At 42.6% G+C, this 21100-nt stretch overlaps 1 protein-coding gene across 1 annotated transcript in view; it reads right to left on the reverse strand.

Moving 5' to 3' along the window:
- DTNBP1 (dystrobrevin binding protein 1) overlaps positions 1 to 20815 on the reverse strand; it is a 128807-nt gene extending 107992 nt beyond the window's left edge. The window contains exons 1-5 of the mRNA XM_074987639.1: positions 20569 to 20815; positions 17753 to 17803; positions 14164 to 14214; positions 7612 to 7672; positions 4619 to 4751 (exon numbers count right to left, since the gene is read on the reverse strand). Of these exons, the coding sequence (XP_074843740.1) occupies positions 4619 to 4751; positions 7612 to 7672; positions 14164 to 14214; positions 17753 to 17803; positions 20569 to 20624 (352 nt within the window). The 5' untranslated portion in view covers positions 20625 to 20815. The remainder of the gene's footprint in view (positions 1 to 4618; positions 4752 to 7611; positions 7673 to 14163; positions 14215 to 17752; positions 17804 to 20568) is intronic.
- Positions 20816 to 21100: the final 285 nt, after the last annotated feature.

Consider the following 21100-nt stretch of genomic DNA (forward strand, 5'->3'; position numbering starts at 1 on the left):
ATTGAGATTGATGGTCCTCAGTATAAGACAGGTTAAAAACAGGTTGCAAACTTATCAATAAACTAGGAAAATACGACTTAGATGGGGCTACTATAATGTGGGTGCATAACCGGCTGGATAACCATTTTCAAAGAGTAGTCATTCCTGGTTCACAGTCATGCTGGAAGGGCATAACAAATCAGGTTCTGCAGGGGTCTGTTTTGGGATCAGTTCTATTCAATATCATCAATGATTTAGATATTCATGTAAAGATTATGCTTATTAATTTTGCAGATGATATCAAGCAGGGAAGGGTTGCAAGTGCTTTGGAGGATAGGGTCATAATTCAACATGATCTGGACAAACTGGAAAAGTGGTCTGAGGTAAACAGGATAAAGTTTACTAAGGACAAATGAAAAGTTTTCTTCCTGGCAGTCACTTGATAACTAGTAGGACATCTTCATGCCACCCACCTATTTGTAAGCCCCTTGATGGCTGATCAGCCCAATTCCGGAGACACAGATCTTATCACAGAAGAGGCAGGTGTTAATAGCTCTTGGAAGGGCAGAGCAGTTTTTCCATGCACTTTTCTTCTTCTCCGCCTCTCCTCATCTGCACTGTAGTGGGACCTCTCAAATTACACCATTTACCTCACAGATTACTATTATCCATTGGGGATGGTCTTGGGCAAGGTTCTCCCAAGTGTCAACACCAATTCTGCACTTCATGTGTGCCTTCAGAATGTCCTTATACCACTTCTGCTGTCCCTCAACACTTCTGTTTCAGGAGGCGCTGATCAGACATCCAAATCACATGACCAGTTCAACGAAGTTGTTGATGAACGATAATGACTTCAATGCTGGTCACATTCAGCTCTTCCATGAAGCTAACATTTGTGCACCTATCCTCCCAGGAGATATTTAAGATTCTCCTGAGGCAGTGGTGATGATGATGTTCAAGTACCTTCAAATGATGCTTGTATGTGGTCCAGGTTTCACATGCATATAGTAGCGGTGGAACACTACAAGGATTTTTATCTTGGGACAGATGTCCCAGTTCTCGAAGACCCTTTGCCTCAGCCAGCAAAAGCAAAGCTTGCACTGCTCAGACGATGCTGGGATTTCCACATCAATGTCAATGTTGGTGGAAAGATGACTTCCAAGGTATGGGAGCTGCTTCACATTCTCAGCAGTTCTCCATTGACTTCAATAGAAGGTGCATGAGATTGTCCAGTTAGTGAAGATTGGTGAAGCATCTTGGTCTTTTTTGATGTTCACTGTGAGGCCAAGATTCTCATATGCTTCAGCAAAAGGCACTTAAGAAGGTCTGGAGGGCTGTGAGAGAAAGAACAACCACCATATTGTCATTCACTTACTGGAGCTCCATGTTAAAGGTTGTGGAGGTCTTGCTGTTAGCCTGCAGTCTCCTGAGATTGAAAAAAGTTTCCCATTCATTCTATAGACAATCTTCACATCATCTGGAAGCTTGCCATCATTGAGGTTAAGGGTCATTGTAATGAAGATGCAAAACAGTGATGAGGCAATGATGCAGCCTGGCTTGAGTCCCATTTTGACCTCAACGGGCTTGCTTTGGGATCCACTGTTGCTCAATGCTGTGGCAGTCATGCTGTCGTGAAGCAGCCTTAAAATGCTAATGAATTTTTTGGAGCAATCAGTCTTTGAGAGAATGGTCCACAGGGTGCTATGATTGACTGAGTTGAATGCTTTGGTCAGATAGATGGAACTCATACATAACACTTGGTTGTGTCCACACAATTTTCTTGCAGTTGCCGGGACCTGATGACTTCAAGGTCCCTTCCAGTGCCAGTGTCCAATGATTCTACAAGTTGTGTGTCCTTCCCAAGCCCCAGCCTTCTGTAGTGACTAACAAACTTCTCTGAACTCAATACCAGGCAGCTGTTAAAATTATTACATATTATATATACACACACATATACACACACACACACACACACACACACACACACACAGTGTGCAAATTCACCAAGATGCTACTGTTAGAGATGGATCAAGATGTTTTAAAAATGATTTGCTGCAAATGCTGGCTGAAACCAGTTTTAGAAGTGTTCTAGTATCCCCTCAATACCCATTACACCAGGACTAAATCTTGTAAAGGCTCTGCTACAGAAAGAGACCTATGATCTGTCACCTGTGCCATCTAAAGACAGAGAATTCAGAAGTTTTCTCCCTGTGGAACAGTCTGTGCTCAGAGTACAGCTCTGTTCAGTCTCTCCCATGGAGATGGGAATGCCCACTGTGAAGACTGACATGGAGGCTCCTGAGAAGAAGTCAGTTCTAAATACCCACAAGCTTTGAAATACAAGACAGTGGATAAGGGATTCTTGCTCAAAATTTACAAGATGAAAGAAATACAGTACAAACCTCCAGGAGGCAGAAGAGTTACATTCATGAACTGCATGTTATACTTTCTCATTATTTTAAAGCTTTAAGCTACATATTTTAAAGAAAAATATACAAGAAAGCTGTAAATTTAGTACATTTTTAAAAGAAAAAAATGCTATTTCCTACTACTCTAATTCACTCTCTCCTGAAAGCAGCCTATCAGATGTTCTTTATATGGCACTGATTTGAAATCTGAAGGGACAAACATTTCAAAAATGTCAGTTTACAATAGTGATTCTACTTTTCAAAAGCACTGATCATATTTCTCTCAGAAATAAATACAAAGAGTGTATATTCTAGTACACAGTTATTCTACGAATTAAGATATGAGACTGCATTCTAGTGGGCACAGAATTCTGCTCTCTCCTCCCTTTCTGTCCTGTGGCATCCAACCATCCCTCTCCCACTCCTGATCCCTGGATTCTCACCCTAATACCATTCTCTTCATTAAGCAAATCCCAGTCTCCACTTCCTAATCTTCCCATCTCAGTCCTAGTCTCTTAGTCCAGAAGTCCTAATTTCTCTTACCCAGACCTGTCCCAGTTTCCCCTCCCAAACCCATTATTCAATCAAGCCTAGTTCTCCTCTCCCATCTCCTTACCTCATCTGTTTCCCCCTGTCCCATTACCCTATGTTCCCCAGATCCCCTGGCTCCCAGTCCTAATCTCCTACCCCAGGCATGCTTGCATCTTAGTTCCAGCATTCAGTCATGTGTATCCCCAAAGATACATGTCCCAGTCTCTTTGTTCAACCAGTCTACACTCTTCACCTCACAGCACAGCTTGTCAGATGCGTTTTCCTTCTTCCCCGTCCCCGACAGCATCTCAGTCAATATCCCAGTTTCCACCTCTCCCACACGTAACTACTGGGGCCTACCCCTCACCTCCATGCAGTCTCTCTCTCTCTCTGGCTCACAGTCCCATTCTCCTTGCGCAGTCACCCTCTGACAGTTTTCCCTGTAAGCTGTGTGCTTGTATGGCTGCTCACCAGAGGTTCAGATGCCACCCAGTTTATTATTAGAGAGCCCACAGGTGAGCTTTTTTTCCTACTGGCAGTGCATATTCACACAGCCCTCCGTCCATGTAAATTTATTCTGCACATGGATGGAAAAAATCAACACATGCGGAAGAAGCTAGAGGGAAAAATTGCTCTCAGCCTCCCTTCTATCCTCTGCTCCCTCTCTTCCCATCTCATGCTGCAGGCTCCTTGACACAATCTGGTCCCTCCAGACCTGCAGATCTATTGCCCTCTCAGCATTTGAACCAGGCAGTTTCCTTTCTGTCATGTCAGTAACACTGATGGCTAGGCAGTGTAGAGGAGGAAACTGCCTGATCTCACTTCTGTTGCCTAGACAGACATGGCCCATAGCAGAGTTGAGCTGCAACTGTTGAAAGTTCTGCTTAGCTTTAGGCAGCAGCATGCCCAGTACAGACAAAAGTCTTTCAGGAATTTAGTAGCTAACATTTACTAACTCTTTACTCTTTTCATAAGGACAGAAAAAAGGCACATCACTGATAAAAAGACGTTTTGTTTGTTCATTCATTTCCCTAAACAAGCATGGTCTAAACAACATTTTCCCTAGCTTCATTTTTGGAAAGGAATGAACCACATTGGGTGAAAATTTCTTATTCAGCATGAGGCAGTTATTAACCACAGAAAATTTCTGCATGAAAGGGAACACGGGTTTGGAAAATTTGGCGGGGGGGGGACCCTTATAAAAGGGACTTGTTTCCGGGACTGGAAACGCCCCTTACGATAAGGTCAACACCTCTGTAGAAAGTCTAGCCCTGCAACCCGCAAAATATCTAAGCTACTGAAACTATACCCACAAACTTTGTAATTGTAGCATTCAGCAACAACATACAAATTAAAAATACTCCTGTTTTCACCTTAGCTACCTGTTGAAGTATTCTTGATTTAGGGGAGTCTTTCAGAAATGCAATTTACAGAAATTCTTTAATAGTGTGCAGATTCTATAATCAAATACATTCAAAGTACATATAGTAACTAGCTAGTTTTCAGGCAATGGTTTCAAATGTGTAAGGAATTAAACAATGGAGACATTCAATAAAATAGAGAAATCTAACAGTGAAAATAGATTTATAATTACAATTCTCAGAAGAAATCAAATTAATGTCAATCCTCTGTAAAAACTAATAAAATAACTAAACACAGTGCTTTTTCCACCTGTTAAAGAAATACCACATACAACTTACCCAGATTTGCTGTCATGGACTCCAGATCTGCTAAAAAACCTGGAACTTGCTGGAGCTGTTCCTGAAGCTCTATTAGACTACTCCTCTTCTTCTCCCAGTGTGCAGAAAGCATCACAACTTCACTATCCACTAGCTGTAATATTTACAACCAATGACAAAATTAAATTTGTATATACATGCAAAATGGAGATTTATGAACCTTATCTTTGAGCATCTTGACTGGTTTATTATTATTCCTGCTGTCATAAACCCTATGTCTAGAGCAATGAAGTTTCAGCATTGAGAGAGATGTTAACAGTATGCTTTAGTAAAGGTTGTGTTTTTTTAACAAAATGTTTAAGCTTAATATGCACTAACAAGAAGTCTCCATAAAAATGTATTGTTTGCCAGCTATGGTCAAATATTTCTACTTATTTCTGGGATAAAAATTCACAAAACAGCTTCTCTGAAGAGTCTGGCCCTCCTCTCCCCAACATTTAAGCTCTTTTAAGAATCACAATACCCTCTCCTTCAGAGAAGAGTGATTTACATCAAAGATTCTAATCAGTATTTAAATCAGCAACCAGGAAACAGATTTACGTTTTCCATTTTCAACACTTGATATTTGTACCTTTTAGTTATTTTTGTTTCTAGTTGATTGGTGAACATTAAAACACATTGGGCTTGTGTACACTAGCCCCCTCCTTCGAAGGGGGCATGCAAATGAGCCCAAGAGGAGAATAGCAATGAGGTGCTGCACTGCATATGCAGCACCTCGCTGGCCTAATTCCTGTTGTGTGAACTCTGAAGTCAGCAACTTCGAAGTGCCAGCAAGCCATGTACCCACCGGTACTTCGAAGTGCCTGCAGCTACACGGCTTGACGGCGCTTCTAAGTTGCTAACTTCAAAGTTCACACAACAGCAATTAGGCCAGTGAGGTGCTGCATATGCAGCGCAGCACCTTGTTGCTATTCCCCACTCTGGCTCAATTACTTGCCCCCTTCGAAGGAGAGGGCTAGTGTAGACAAGCCCATTGATATGCAACTAAATGCAGTCTTTACATTAAATTCCGCTTCTTTTTCCTTAACCAGGAGAATGTGTTTTATTTATACAGCTTGATTTAAACAATTAAATAGCATAACACACATTTATTCAGATTCCTTTTTATGTTTATGTTAGAAACAGGTGAATGATGTATTTTTATTTACTAGGTTATTAATTTTCAAGTATGTCAAGGCTACTTCAATAGAAATTCAAACTTACACAGATCAAAACAGCATTTAAAAACGTTATTAGTTTGCTTCTAGGAGAATGTTGCACCCTGACCACACATAGAAATGGATGTTCCCTCTAATTTTTCTATCTACATGTAGAATAAATATTGTTAAGTACACCAAGGCATACACAGATGTACACCATCAGTAGAAATGCAAGCTGCTGGTTGTGGGCACTCTGCTAGTCAGCTGGACAGCATTTGAATTTCTCCTGGGTAGCTACCTACACGCTCAGCTTACAGGGAACACCAATAGAAACTTGTTCCCCTGCTTACTCCCTCCAGATTCCCTTTGCTTCCTCCATAGAAGCTACTTTTTCTGTAGCAATAGAGAGGTAGCCATGTTAGTCTGTACTTCAACAAAACAAACCAGCATAAATGTAGCACTTTAAATACTAACAAAATGATTTATTCGGTGATGAGCTTTCATGGGACAGACCCACTTCTTCAGATCAATTACATTTCTAATCCAAACTGACTTATATAAGTACAGAGGACCAAAAAGAAAAAAAATTGCAATAAAAACTGTTAAATCAAAAAAGACAGAAGGGAGTGAGAGGTGAGGGGATGTTATTTGTCCTCTCTGATGGTAATTATCTCCTGTGAACCAGCAGAAATGTAGCACATTAAAGACTAACAAAATGATTCATTCCGTGCATGATGCTTGGAGAACAATAGCTCATATTTAAGCTTGTAGTCACTTGTTTTATCACATTAAATGTCCACTATAATAAAAGACATTCCCAGGAGAAATGTACTTCCGCCACCCCCGAAAAAGTGACAAGGAGAAAAACTTCAAGAATCCCTGCTCTTTGTAGAGAGAGGGAGATATTCTAGGATTTCAAAAGAATGATGAACAGCAACTGACTTAAAGGTACATACCTTTGTCTACACCTATAGCAGTATGTAGAGTACAGGGACTACAAGTGAAGCTAATATTCAGTAAAAACCGCTCTGGCAGCAAGACGACAGCAGGGCACTACACAGCTAAAAATACCAGTGTAAAAATGTGAGGCACTGCTTGTGCCCATAGAAACCCCCCTGTATGGTATATTCCATTGGGGGGGGGGGGGGGCGGGGGAAGAGAAAATCAGGCATATAGGGCACTCTACTCACTTAAGCTAGCCCTCTCAGCATACACTGCTGCTTATAGCCCAGGTGTGCAATGTATGTACATTACATGCTTCCACAAGGGAAGATGTACCTTAAGTCACCCATCTAGTATAATGGTGAGCTTTTAATGAAGCAACTGACTTTGTAAGAATTTTGAGAATTCTGCTTCAGCAACTACTATCTGCTAAATATAGTAGAAAGTCAGAGTTACGAACACCAAAAGTTATGAATTGACTGGTCAACCACACACTTCTTTTGGAACTGGAAGTGTACACACAGGCAGCACCAGAGAGATCAAAAAAAGATACAGTACTCTGTTAAACTATTTTAAAAGTAAAGGGAAAGCGGCATTTTTCTTCTACTTGGTAAAGTTTCAATGTTAGTATTCAGATACAAAACTTCTGAAAGAACAACCATAATGTTTTATGAACAATGTCCGTTCCAGAAGTACTTGTAACTCTGAGGTTTTACTGTACCAGATTAAATCAAGCAGAAACACAGTCAAGTCCAATTTAACAATTACTCAACTGTACCGTAATTTGAGTAATTTCTCAAAATACTGATACTAGAATTTTTAAAAGCTTTGCACAGATCTTCAGATACTTTAAAAGATGTATATTTTTCTTACCTCTCCAACTTTTGCACATTCCTTAGCTCCTCTGTGAAGGGCTGCCCAAGAGTCTTCATATCTGTACAGAAGAAAGAATGGACTTCTGTGGTTACGTTTACCATAAATTCAGCTTCCAACTCAAAACAAAGCATTATGAATGTTGGTGTTTCATCTTATCTGTGTATTTCTAAATGCAAGTTTCACATTAGTAGCATATGTATCCCAGCTGAAAACACTACATTTGCTGCTTAGTGCTCCATGGATTTCCTACACCGCTGATTAGCTTGACCAGAAAACACAGCCAAGAGCTAACAGCTTCAAAAAATAAAACAACAAATAAAAGACATTTTTGGAAACACTAGTCCCATGAGGAAAGCAATAAAACACTAATATTGAAGAGCTTAAAATCAAGGAGTCCTTTAGCACCTTAGAGACTACCAGATTTATTACGCCATAAGCTTTCATGGGTAAAACCCACTTCATCAGATGAACTGGAGTGGAAATACAAAGTCAAGTACAGTAAACTCTTTCATATCTGGCAGCCCTGAGACCAGGAGGTTGCCAGATATTCAAATATTCTGCATCATAGAAAGGTATTCCTAGCAATGTACCACACTAAAGAAGAAAAAAGATTAGATATTAAGAAACAAAAATATATGCAAAGTATTTTATTTACTAACAGTAGTATTGTGCACTGTAAATTTATACTGTATTTGTGATATTGTATTTACTTCCATTATAATATACTTATGGAAAACATAACTAAAATTTATTTATGGTTAAAATGCCGGTTATTTGAGAGTTCTGGATGACAGAACGCCAGATATGAAAGAGTTTATTGTATACATGCACGAAAATATTGCAAAAGAAAGAAGTTACAAGTCACTGTAAATTAGGGTGATCAGTAAGGGAGACTGTGGCTATTCAATGTAGATGATGGGGAGATGTGAATATCCATAGATGGGAAGTTGCCTCTGTAGAACATTAACCAATTTAGATCCTTTTTTGTAGCAGGATAGCTATTTTTAAATCCATTACTGAATGTACAGGGAGATTAAGGGTTCTCCTACAGGTGTATGTATGTTCCCAATTGCATATAACACCATTAGCACTCTGAATAGGATATTTTAAAGAGTACCTGTGCATTATGGAATCTGCACTCAAAATACACACATCCATGAAAACTTTTACTGGAGCACTCAGTAAGATCTCAGATCCCAGAGTTTTCTAAGAAGGTCTTTGTATCATACAGTGTTTATTAAAAATACTAGGTGTACTTCACTGCAAGCTATTATTTGTATTAATTTATTCAGCATAGCACCTAAAGGCTGTAGGAGGATTGAGACCCTACTATGTTCAGTATCTCAACTCAAGAGATTAAGATATACAAGTAGGTGTAAAACAAAAATTAGACGGCATTATGGAAGTACAATATGCATTTGCACAGGGCAGGGAAGACCAATATATAGCCAAGTGAATTTTAATCACAAAATGGGAAATATTGATTTAAATCAATTTGTATTTTATTTACTTAAGGAATATTAATTCTCATTGATTGGCAAACATTAAGCCATGCAGACTTGCACCTAAATATAGTATAGACTTTACACTACATTTGCTAACCAGAAGGACATACTATATCTATATACATTTAAGCAGTTATATAGCTCATTTATTCAGATTTCTAATTTATACACTTATGTTAGAAATGGTAAATGATTCATCTTTCTTATTCACTCTCTGGAATTTCCCCCCATACACTTGTCAGTTGTGTCAAGTTGCAACTGTGTGGAATTTAAAACTACAATACATGAACATAGCATTTCCTAATTATTTATTAGTTTAATAAAACTAATGTGGATATACTGGATACCTATACAAATAAGTTGACCAAAATACATTTTGCATTTAATTAACCAATTTATTAAACAAAGGGAGTAGCTGTAGTAGCGTACTGATTTTTTTCTAGTCTCTATACCCAAATGAATAGAGAGACTTAAGGTGCTTCCATGGGTGTTGAGGCACCACCGTGATTTATAAAACTCCTGCCTAATCTTGTAGATGCCTGAACTACCACCACCTACATTTTCAGGGGGTTAAAGTTCCCAGGCTTCTGCTGCTTCATTCTAAGCATCCACATACCAGCCTCCCACCTGTAGATTAAATGCAATGCAGAGCAATGCATGAATGCACAAAGACAGGCATTCACTTGCCTAACTCACTGGCGAGGTCTCATCCAGTGGGTGATCTTAAGAGGCCACTACCAAATCAGATCCCACTGAAAACCTGGTCAAAGGAGGTGGGGGTCAGTGATGCCCCTCTTACAACTTTTAGCCTAGTAATTAAAAGACTCACTAGGGATATGGGACATTCAGGTTCAATTCTGACTTCTGCCAGGGGCTCCTGCTGAAGCTCTACTACTCTGGATAAAACAAAGCAGCAGAAATGTAGCACTTTAAAAACCAACAAAATGATTTATTTGGTGATGAGCTTTCATGGGACAGACCCACTTCTTCACATCAATTTCATTTCCAGTACAGACTGACATTTACAAGTACAGAGGACCCAAAAAAACCCCAAAAAAACATGGCAATAAAAACTGACAAATCAAACGGGATAGAAGGAAGGGGGTGAGAGGTGGTGGGATGTTAATTGTCCTGTCTGAGATAATTAGGAGCATCAAAGGAAGGGAAGCAGCCCTTGTAATGTGTGAGGTAGTTGATGTCTCTGTTTATACCATGTGTTAATGTGTCAAATTTGAATATGTACTTACAAATCTCTTGCTCTCATCTGCTGTTAAATTCTCTATGTTCCAGGACACAAGTTCTCAGGTCTTTAATAGAATGGCCCACTCCACTGAAGTGTTCACTGACCAGCTTATGTGTATTGAGTTTCTTCATGTCTGCTCTGTGTCCATTTATTCTTTGGTGAAACTTCTGCCCAGCCTGTCCAATGTACATAGTGTCAGGGCATTGTTGGCACACAATAGCATATATAATGTTGCTGGAAGTACACAAGAATGTGCCTTTGATCTTGTAACTAACATGGTTAGGTCCAGCAATGGTATCCCCAGAATAAATATGTGGACAAATTCGGCAGTGGGGTATTTCATGCACTGCTTACCCTGCAAACAGACTGCTCCCATTGGCCAGTTTTCAGCTAATCGTAGCTGTAAGATTGTGCTCGAGGGGAGGCACTGCACAGAACCTCCGTCCCAGCTCATCGCAGTGCTTAAATATGCACAGGCCCCCACAGTCAACCACTTTAAGCATTGTGCGGGGGCAGCGCAGGCATGGAACTTGCCCAAATTCAGTAGTTTAGTGGGTCATTATTTTGCCTGCCCCTGTACTACAACGGGAGAAGCAGGCACAGGTGCTCCACCTTCATGAGAGGCAGTAACTATGTGAATGGAAGAAGACATGGGTTAAGTCAATATAACTGTGTCACTTGGTTGGGGATTTAGAGTGTAGACCTAGCTTCAATTCCTTCTACTAAGCTTTACTATCTTAAAATACTGAAAAAGGAAAAGTTGTGGAGGAGTGCATATATACATATGTGTGTGCGCGCACGCATACACACACACACACACACACACACACACACACAGAGTACACAAACAACTACAGTTATTGGTAAAACATCTTAATTGCTGCTTCAGAAACATAACCTTATTTATACAAGGCCAAACAGTAAGACTCCCAGGAAGGTACGTCAAGTACCTGCACAACTGCCACGTCAAAATGAGGCTCAGACCTGGATTCCAAATTGAGATTAGTATTGAATAAAATGCATACACGACTTCACACAGAACAAGTACTAATCTCTAAATTAGAGAAGTGACAGAACTATACCACTGAAACCACCTCAAGCCTAGCAGAACAAGGTTCAAGACTCTTAATTCTTGTCACCCTACCCAAAAATAGTCCCAACCAACATCTGAGTCATTGTGTAGCAAAAGCAGTGGTCCTTTATTTTATCCTGTGATGTTACAAAAAAAATTGTTGAACTTTATAAATACTCCAGCCTAGAAAAAGTAAGCTAAATTGAATTCTGCTTTGCTGTTCAGGTAGCTAGTGTTGCATAATTTAATTAGACTTTGTCGTTTAGGTCAAGATGTCAGCTAAAGGGTCTTCTGCTTCTGCCACCTCCTCTGCTGGGAGACCCATGTTGTGGGCCAAGCGATGGAGCAGGTCCTGGTGGGCCTTATGATGGACTGCAGGAAGACCTCACATCGAAACCCCTGCTAGTGCTTAATCTGAAGATGATGAGGCCAAGGGTGGAACAGATTTCTCTAAGAAGTCCGCAGGCTCCGCCTTCTGCACATCCCCCTGACAACTCTCTAGGGAGCTATGCCCTGGAGGACCTGGCAGCTGGGGATGGTGCTGATGCCCTTATTAGTCATCACATCCTTAAAGCTGGGGGGCTTGACAATGTAGTCTCGGGTAGGCAAGGAGCAAAGGTGGCTTCTGGAGACCTAGGGTAGTCCAGAGGCAAGACTGATGACCGGGAAGCCAGGGAGGGGACACTCTAGGCTTTATGATACACCCAGAAGGTCCAAAAGGCTACTAAGGCAGTGAAGGTCATTGGAGTTACCATGGCATTTAGTGGTTGCCTCTGTGCCTGTAGGTATGCCCAGTGCCCCTGGATGGGATCAATTCCCCTTCAGACAATGAGGCCAAAGGAGAGGACTGAGACAGTGCCAGACAGAGGAGGACCAGGACTGGCGCTGGGACAAGCAAGGCAGACGCAGACCTATGCCTGCTACTCAACGTGGATCAATGCCCATCCCTCGGTGACAGAAAGAGGCCTGGGAGGGACCAGTGCCACACTTTGAAACCTGACGATTGGTTCCAAAGAGTCAGCACAGGGGAGCAATGAGCCCCCTGGGTTGATGTCCAGGAATGCTTCGACCACTGCGTGCACTGGAGAACAGGGCTAGGAATCAGTCGAGTTGGAGCAGCCCCCAATTGGTGATGATCCAGAGAGGAAGAGTACCTCACCATAGCTGGCTTCTCTTAACAGGGAAGCTGCCTGGCCTGTGCCGGAAGTTGAGGGATCTCTGAGCGATGCTAAGTGCCCTCAGCTCATATAAGTCTCTGGCAGCCTCAAAAGTATCAGGCATTGTTGGTTCAACAAATTCCACCTCCTCAAGATTGATGGGGAACTCATCTAGTGCTGGACCCAACCACGCCTGAGCTACTGGAATCAATGGTGCTGCTTCCAAATGCTAGGAAGGCCTACGGACCATGGAGGGTTTAGCAGCCTTGTCAGGGAATGACTCTCTCCTCTCATGCTCCTTGGGGCAGGGGATGTCAATCTCACACTGCAGGGCTGGGTATTTCCGGTGCCAGGACTGTCTGGTAGAATCCTTAGCTGACACCATGTCACACACTGATGCTGCAGCACTTTGCATCCCGCAAACAATACAAATACAAGTTGTACAGTTGTTTTTAAGCATAGACTTACGGCACGAACCACAAGCCTTGAACCCCTGGGCTTGTGATATAGAATGCCACCCATGGTGGGCAGCAGCAAATTAACTAACACCCTACTGGCAGATCTTTAACAACTAAAACAACTACTAAAGAACTATGCTAGGTTGCAGTTCTGAACAAGTGAACAATGTTCCACTGCCTCCATGGACACTAAGAAAGAACTGGAGGGCCAATTTGTGTCAGTGGGAGCACATATAGTGCATTATACTGATGCCACTCCCAGGGGGTCCCTGGCTATCCCGGAGGATGCTGCTAGGGGAAAAACTTCCCAGAATTCATGTGCACAAGCCTAATCAAAATGGATATGAACAATCACTCGAGAACAGTGTTCCTTTTGCATTTGAACAAATTTTTAGAAAAGATCACATTGATCCATTTTTTCCCTCCAGTCCAAGAAGCAAATAAAAAAAGTAGTATTTTCCATTTAACACTTAAGTTTAAAAATAATCTTCCAAATTGGGAAAGGAGTACCAAAGGTATGATGGAAGGTCTCATTAAAATTATTAAACCTGATAGCCCTCATCTACTTAAAAATGTAAGCTGAATGGTTTTTTGTATTAGTCGTGTACAGCCTGTCCCAGCAGAGAGACCAGCTGGGCTTGTAATGGGAGAAACTAAACAGCTGTATCATTATCACAGTCTAATTCATGGAACCTAACTGTATATTTACACAAAGAGCAATACTAGAAGACCTGCAGGATTTGGAATAATAGAATCAAGATCGCAAGATCAAATACCGAATTGGGAAATGCTAAAATTAAGGTTGCTTGTGCAACCCAATCTTATAAAGGAACTTTTATAATACTACATAACCCAATTACACGATTACCTAGTATTCCTGCCTCATTCAGTGCACAGAATGAGCTACTCTGGGTTTGAGGCACCTGTTCAATGTATTTATCCGCAATTAGTAGCCCCTGCTGTAGTTACTCCATGCCATTTAGAGCCTGCAATCAATATAAAAAGTTTTCATTTTCTTACAATCTTATTTTACTGCTTGTCCCCCTTATAAAATGTTGAACTGAGGAAAAAAGCCACTTTCAAAATATGCTAGTATAAACATATGAGGCCATACCTGCTGAGTAATTCCAATCCAGCAGAAGACTTTGGCAAATGGTGAACAGATCTGTAAATGGAATCATAAAACCACAAAAGTTAAAAAAAAAAAGAAGAGTATGAGGTCATCCAATCCATCTCCTTTTAAGTGCAAGTTAAACAACAGGTATTATGTATGGTATAACATTTGTGTGTGCATGGAGAAGAGAACCCATGCTAAACTGTACTATGCTTATTCTTGCTCATTATGCCAAGATATGTCACACAATGCCCTAGGACAAATCTCTCTTTCGACCCAGCTTTGGCAAATACAAGAAGAGAGGAGAGTACAGGGAGGCACCAACAAGAAAGCTGGCACGAAGTGGTTAGTTAAACTCTAAGACTAAGCCTACATGGCACTCTAAACTCAAAATAAGACATGCAATTTGCATAGCACAAATTGCATATCTTATTTCGAGTTTATTTTGAAATAGGCTATTTTGGCATTTGGCACTGTCTAAATAAAATAATAATGTGCTATTTCAAAGCATCCCTTACTCCTCCTGCAATAAGCAGTACAGGCATGCTGAAATAGAGTGCCTGTTATTTAGAAAAATATTTTGAAACAGACATGTTTTAAAGATGTGGAGTAGCTATTTTGGGACACGGCAGTATCCCAGAATAGCTCTGCCATGTAGACACAGCCTGTGTGACAAGCACAGTGAAGGCTTTGGAGCTTATAAACCACCACCCTAGAAAAAGATGGCCATCTTAAGTGGCATTTGGGAAGCACATCTTCTGTGTAAGGTGACCTGAGCACACTGCAAGGCTGTGTAAAGAACACTGTACTTCTCTTCTCCTTCTGCATTGTATTGCCTTGTCAATAGACACTAAAACTGGCTTAGTTTTGTTATTAGGTTAGCTGGTCAAACCTTTTCATCAACAGTATAAATTATCACCAAGAATAAACTTAGTATGAAAACAATGTTAGCTACAATGCTTCTATCACATACTGAATATTAGCAAGACCACAATATGTAACTGTGCTGAACTAAATCAAGACTTTCCTCACTTTAGATTCTGAAAGACTCTCAGAATGGACTGAAACTGCAGTTATACCACCTGTTTGAATGACGGTATGTATGTGATATAAACAATACAGCTCAATAGCTATTAGTTAGCCTCAGAGATCAAGCTAGTTTATGCTTGCTTCAGAATCTGGCCAGTGAAGAGGAAAGCAAATGTAGTTTAAAGCCACCTTTGTGTTTACCTAACTTGAGGCTAATTTAGTCATGAGGTTGGTCTAACCCAGTGTTTCCCAAAAAGTGGGAAGTATCTAACAGTGTGGGAAACCAAATCTGCACACTAGCAGCACAAAGAAAGTTGCCAACAAGCAGTCAATTGGTATCCTGATAGGCACAGGGGCTCAACAGCAGAAAGAGAAGATCAGCTAGTACTGCAGGACGAGATGGGGCTGGCACACCCAGAATAAGGAGGCTAAGGGGAGCTCAGTACTACAGACGAAGAAGAGAAAGGCTGAAGAATGAAAGGGTGCTGGGGTGCTAGAGGCTGTGTAGGGAGAAGAGAGAGGAGCAGCTGAAGGGCAGGCAAGGAGCCGAGGGCTAGAATGGCACGGGGTGAAGAACGGTGATCCCCACCTCACCCCAAAAAAAGACAGAATGAAGAACATGGGTCACCTTACTAAAATGTTTGCAAACCAGCGCTCTAACCTATTGACAGCTGTAACAACCCCCAGCATGTTATGCCAGCCTAGAAACACTAACACAAGGATTTCTGATCCCAATTCCACAGTCCCAGTAATTAGAGCACTGTGTTTTTCACATAGGCAAAACAAGAAATAAAACAAGTATCAAAGTAAAAAAATTAAATAAAATAGAAAAAAGCATCTTGCAAATTTGGCCAGCCCATCTCTCTGTTATGACTGGGGATTCCATTCTGTCTCACCACCCTGCACCCAGAGACCTTCAGGCCCTCCACAAGGCAGAGCCTGCCACCCCTATCAAAAGCCATCTGACTTCTGCCACTTGATAGGAGGCAGGGCCCTATCCTGTCACCACCCCAAGAGTCTCCCCTGACATCCTGAAGGGAAGCTATACAAGCAAACATAGGAAAAGTTCCTGGTACTAATGGAAAGAACTGGGCTTAGTGGGGAGGGGAAGTAAGCGGAAGGATTTCTGGGACTAATGGGAACTAGGCAGTTTGACATTCAACAGGAGAATATATGAGGGACAATGGGGACACCTAGTGAAGGGGACTAAAAAGGAAGCGATAGCAATGTTCTAATGGCCTTTGTGATGTTGAGTGAAGATGAACAAGGAGAGATTCTAAGGAAGATGCAGTACAATTTGGGGAAATGATGCAATATAAACTGTGATTTATAAATTAGGGACACTTTTTACGTATATACGGTTATTTGGGATATCTTACTATATATATATCTATCCCAAATATGGGATATATTACTATTATTAATGTAATAGTAATAAAGAAATGAAACATTTTGAAAAAAAATTATAAAAATAAGAATTTCACAGGGCTGTGTGAATAATTCCATCTCGCCAAACATGAATTATACAAAAACAGGACTAGAAAAGGATAGATGCACACTTATGCCATCCGGACAATCTATGTAATATAGCTATGCAAGGGGACTTCAGCTACCCCGCTTCCAAAGCAGTCCTCTACCTCCCTTAACACACAGAAACAGCATAAACAGGATAGAATATTCACTCCCTAGTCCTCATGAACTTCAGCAGTACAGAGTTCATGTTAATGTATCAATCGTAACATCCTACAGAATCAATGATCATAGGTCAATATGCCATATACAGTAGCATAAATAATAGCATTTTAATGCAACACCTACGAATAGCAGAGAGTTTCCTAAAGTAACTAATTCAGCAATCTCACAACCAAATACTTTACCCTTGGTCTGCTTTATGCACAACTAACCAGCAAATTGATTTAAAAATTGCTTTGTTTGTTCATTCATTTTAAAGGACATACACATCTGCATCGCTGCAATTTCTGGATAAAAGCACTGCCAAATCAAATCTGATATACCGTTAATAATGATAGCAAGCTGTATTTTTCTTCAGTTGAATATGTACAAATATGTTATTTATTCATGTTGAAAACAGAATGACGACATTTTAAAATGCCGACTATAGAAACACAACTGATGCTATTTTCAATTATGCTGTAAAATGAATTAAAATTTCTCTTCTACAGTTGCCACTCCTTTGATTTCAATTTTTAAGCACTCAAAGGCTCTTATGTCAAAATCACCTCATAGTTATATGAAAAATGATTGTGGTACACAACATTCACTTATAGAAAAATGATAAATTGCATAAATGATTACGCTAGCAAACATCAAACTTTACATTAAGAGCTGAGCACCAAAAAGGACTAATTTTAAGTGGGAAGGAACAGTTGTATGAAATCAGACATTACAGGTATTCCTCTCATCAACAGAGTAGCAGCGTAGTCTTCAAAATTGCAGTGTAATGTAAACAATTTTGCCAAAGTATATTGGCTATGTTTAAACAGCATTTTCATAAACAGACTCATAAAACAAAGCTATATATTTGAGCACACACACATACCTCTGCTTGTTTATTTTTGCTTCTCTTGATTTGTCACCCAAAGTCTTCAACCTAAAACTCAAAACAAAAAGTATCAGGCCTTTGTTAACTATCACAACTTTAATCAGAAAAATAGGTTGACACAGTAGGTACCTTCAGTGCATCCTAAGATTTATAAATGTCAATTCTGCTTCTGCTTATTTTGAAGTGACAACTGTCTCCCCACATATATTGCATTTTTCAAGATTATTACACGAAGTGACTTTTCCATGGACTGTATTCTTCCGTTCCTTCTCTCACACAGTACTGTACAAATAGCTGCATATGGGATTTTCAAATGCACCTCGTCGGATTTAGGAGTTCAAGTCCCATTTATGCATCTACACTGGGACTTACACTACTGAGACACTTGCATCCTGTCTCCACAGGAAAGTTTCACTCTTTTGTATCTGTATAACTCTTTATGTCTTTATTTGTTGGTTTATCTTAAAACCATCCAAAACAAACATAAAACCAAACACATCCACTCATTTCATATAGGGGACACCAAATGAAGTTAATGGGCATCAGATTCAACAAAAACAAAAGGCCATTTTTAAAACCAACATACAGCAAATATGTGGAATAGCTTACCAAAGAATACCGTGAGAGCCAAAACTGTATCAGGGTTTAAAAAAAATAAATTGCCTGACTCCACTTCTGCCTAGGCCAGCACCCTGCCGCAGGCCTCAGCCAGACTGCATTCTGGGCTCCGCCCTACAACGGCAGCCCAACTACAGCCAGGCTAGAAGCCGGGGCTGCTGTTCCCCAGCTCACTGACCACAGCTCCTGGCCACTGCTGGGCTGCTGCTCCCGGCTCCCGGTAGCAGTGGCTCCCTGGCCACCACCACTCCATTGCTCCCTAAACCCAGCAGCTCCCCCCATCACTGCTGGGTTACTGCTCCCTGGCCATGACTCCCCAGCCAAGCTGCCATGCCCAGCTAGCCCCTGCTCCGGGCCACCAGGCTTTCTGGTCCAGGAACATCCTGGTAGAGACAGTACCGGATTTCAGAGATGCAGCCTGTACATGGTTAGCTTAACATAAGCTGCTTTGCATCAATCTAGCTATAGAAGTGTTTTCACTTAAATTCGGCTCTCACTGACTAAAGTGCCTCTATAGCATTTTACAAATGTCACCCCATCAAACAGCACAGCCATGGTCAATATAATTAAGTTAATTTAGCATCAGTGCATGCAGAACTGCTTAAGTCAGCTGACACTTTCTTTCAAGAGCCATCCCACACTGATAATACAATCAATAGACGTGCTTCTGGTGAGACTGTGCACCACTGAAACAAGGAGGCAAATCTGCATACATCTCAGCAACTTAATAATTGAGGTGGCTGCAAGCCAGCGTAACTTAAGGTGACAATTTTGTAGCATGGACATGGCCAGCACTGTAAGACCATACCATCATAGCCATGTCAGCACAGCCTCATAGTGTATTTCCAGAAGGGCTTCTGCACTGCATCCCTGCCATCTGTGTAGGAACACCACCATTTCAAATGATAACTGAAGCCCTCTTCTATTAACATAGCTGCACCTACATGGGGTGCCACCTTAGTGCACCATTCATCAGAGTACAGTAGACCCCCTACTTATGCAAAGGTTGTGTTCTTGGCAACCCTCCCTAAACTGAATTTCTACTTAACTCGGGGAGCCAGGTTTCCAGTCTCCTCTGATCTGAGGGGAGCTGGAGACTGGCTCACAGCTCTCTGCTGCTCACAAGAGACAGCACCAGCAATGGTCAGTTTCCTGGCTCCCACCTGGTTCCCAGGGAGCATGACACTCCTGTGAGGGGCAGCAGCTGCATTAACCCGAGAGAGGCACAATATGAGTGCACATATCTCGGGGTTTTACTGTATATTTTTTTCAAGAGCACACCAACCCTTCAGCTCCTACATGCCACAAACTTTCAAACCAAAAAGCAGTCAAGCAGCACTTTAAAGACTAACAAAATAATTTATTGGGTGATGAGCTTTCGTGGGACAGACCAACGAAAGCTCATCACCCAACAAATTATTCTGTTAGTCTTTAAAGTGCCACTTGCTTTGATAGAATACAGACTATCACAGCTATCTCTCGGTCTCTCTTCAATGAGATCCACGTATCAGATTGCTCAGCAGCTGAACACACCCACAAGCAGCAGCCCTAAGCGGTGAAGAACCAGTTCGGCCGGGGCCGGGGGGGAAGAGGGGCGAGGCGAGGAAAATCCATCACTGGCTAGCTGGCACGTGGGGTCTTCCTCCCCCCAGTACACGGCTAGACAGCCGATTAAAGCGAAGCTCAGGTGGATGCTTTGGGTTTTCCTTTCCCATTCCTAACGGATGGGTGGGGCCGTCCTCCCTTCCCCGCCCCTCACACGGCAGCCCCGCCTCCCGCGCGCAGAGGCGGCTAACCAGGCGTTAGCCAGCTAGGTCCGCGCCGCCCCCCCGTGCAAAAGTCACTCCCGGGCCGGGAGTTTGGCCGGCAGTTCTCCCCAGTCCCGTGTCCCCACAACGCGCGCACGAACCAACGCCAGTGCTACCCGCTCCCACCGCGCCACCGGCCGACTCCCGTGCCAGTCCTTTAGCGCGCCGAGGGGTCCTCGGAGCAGCGAGCGGGACGCGAGGGTGAAACCTGGGGGGGGGTCTAAGCCACTGCCCGGAGCTCCCGCAGCATCGGGCCCTCGACTCCCGCCCGGGTCCCCACAGCCCGACCTCACTCGAGTCCGGGCCCTCGGAAGGAACTTAGAAGGAACTTTCTTCCCCGCCCCCGTCGGGGCTCCGCGCGCGGAAGGCTACAGCCGCTCTACCCACCCCGTGGTGAAGTCCTGCTGCACGCTCAGCAGCCGCTCCCGCAGCGTCTCAAACATCTTCCCCCTGCCCGCTGGGTCTCCGCGCGCTGCTCCTCCACCCCCTCCCGCCGCCTCTCACTCCCTGCGGCACGAGCGCGGGGCGGGGCCGGGGGCGGGGCCGCCCACCTCCGCGCACAGAGGAGGAGGAACACCGTCTCGCGCGCAGTGGGGAGCGACGGACACTTCCCCCTCTCCGACCGTCAGTCTGTTAACGGAGACCTCGCCCAGGGGGGTCATTTCCAGTCCCGCCCCTTCCGTCTTCCTCGCCGCTGCGCAGTGATGTCATGACGTACTAGCAGAGAGGGTGGAGGAGGGTCGGAAGGCCGCTGCTGAGGGCCTCCTGGTTTTCGGGGCTGTCGTGGGCGCGCGCGCGCGTTCTTCCCCGGCTGGGGGGGCAAAACGGGGGCTGCAGGCGGGGTACTGATGGCACCTTCTGGCCTTAAGTGATAGTGGCTACGTCTATAGTTGCCTAAAACATGTCAAAGTTTACTAAT

The sequence above is a fragment of the Carettochelys insculpta genome, chromosome 2 (assembly GCF_033958435.1).
Source record: "Carettochelys insculpta isolate YL-2023 chromosome 2, ASM3395843v1, whole genome shotgun sequence".
NCBI classification, from domain to species: Eukaryota; Metazoa; Chordata; order Testudines; family Carettochelyidae; genus Carettochelys; species Carettochelys insculpta.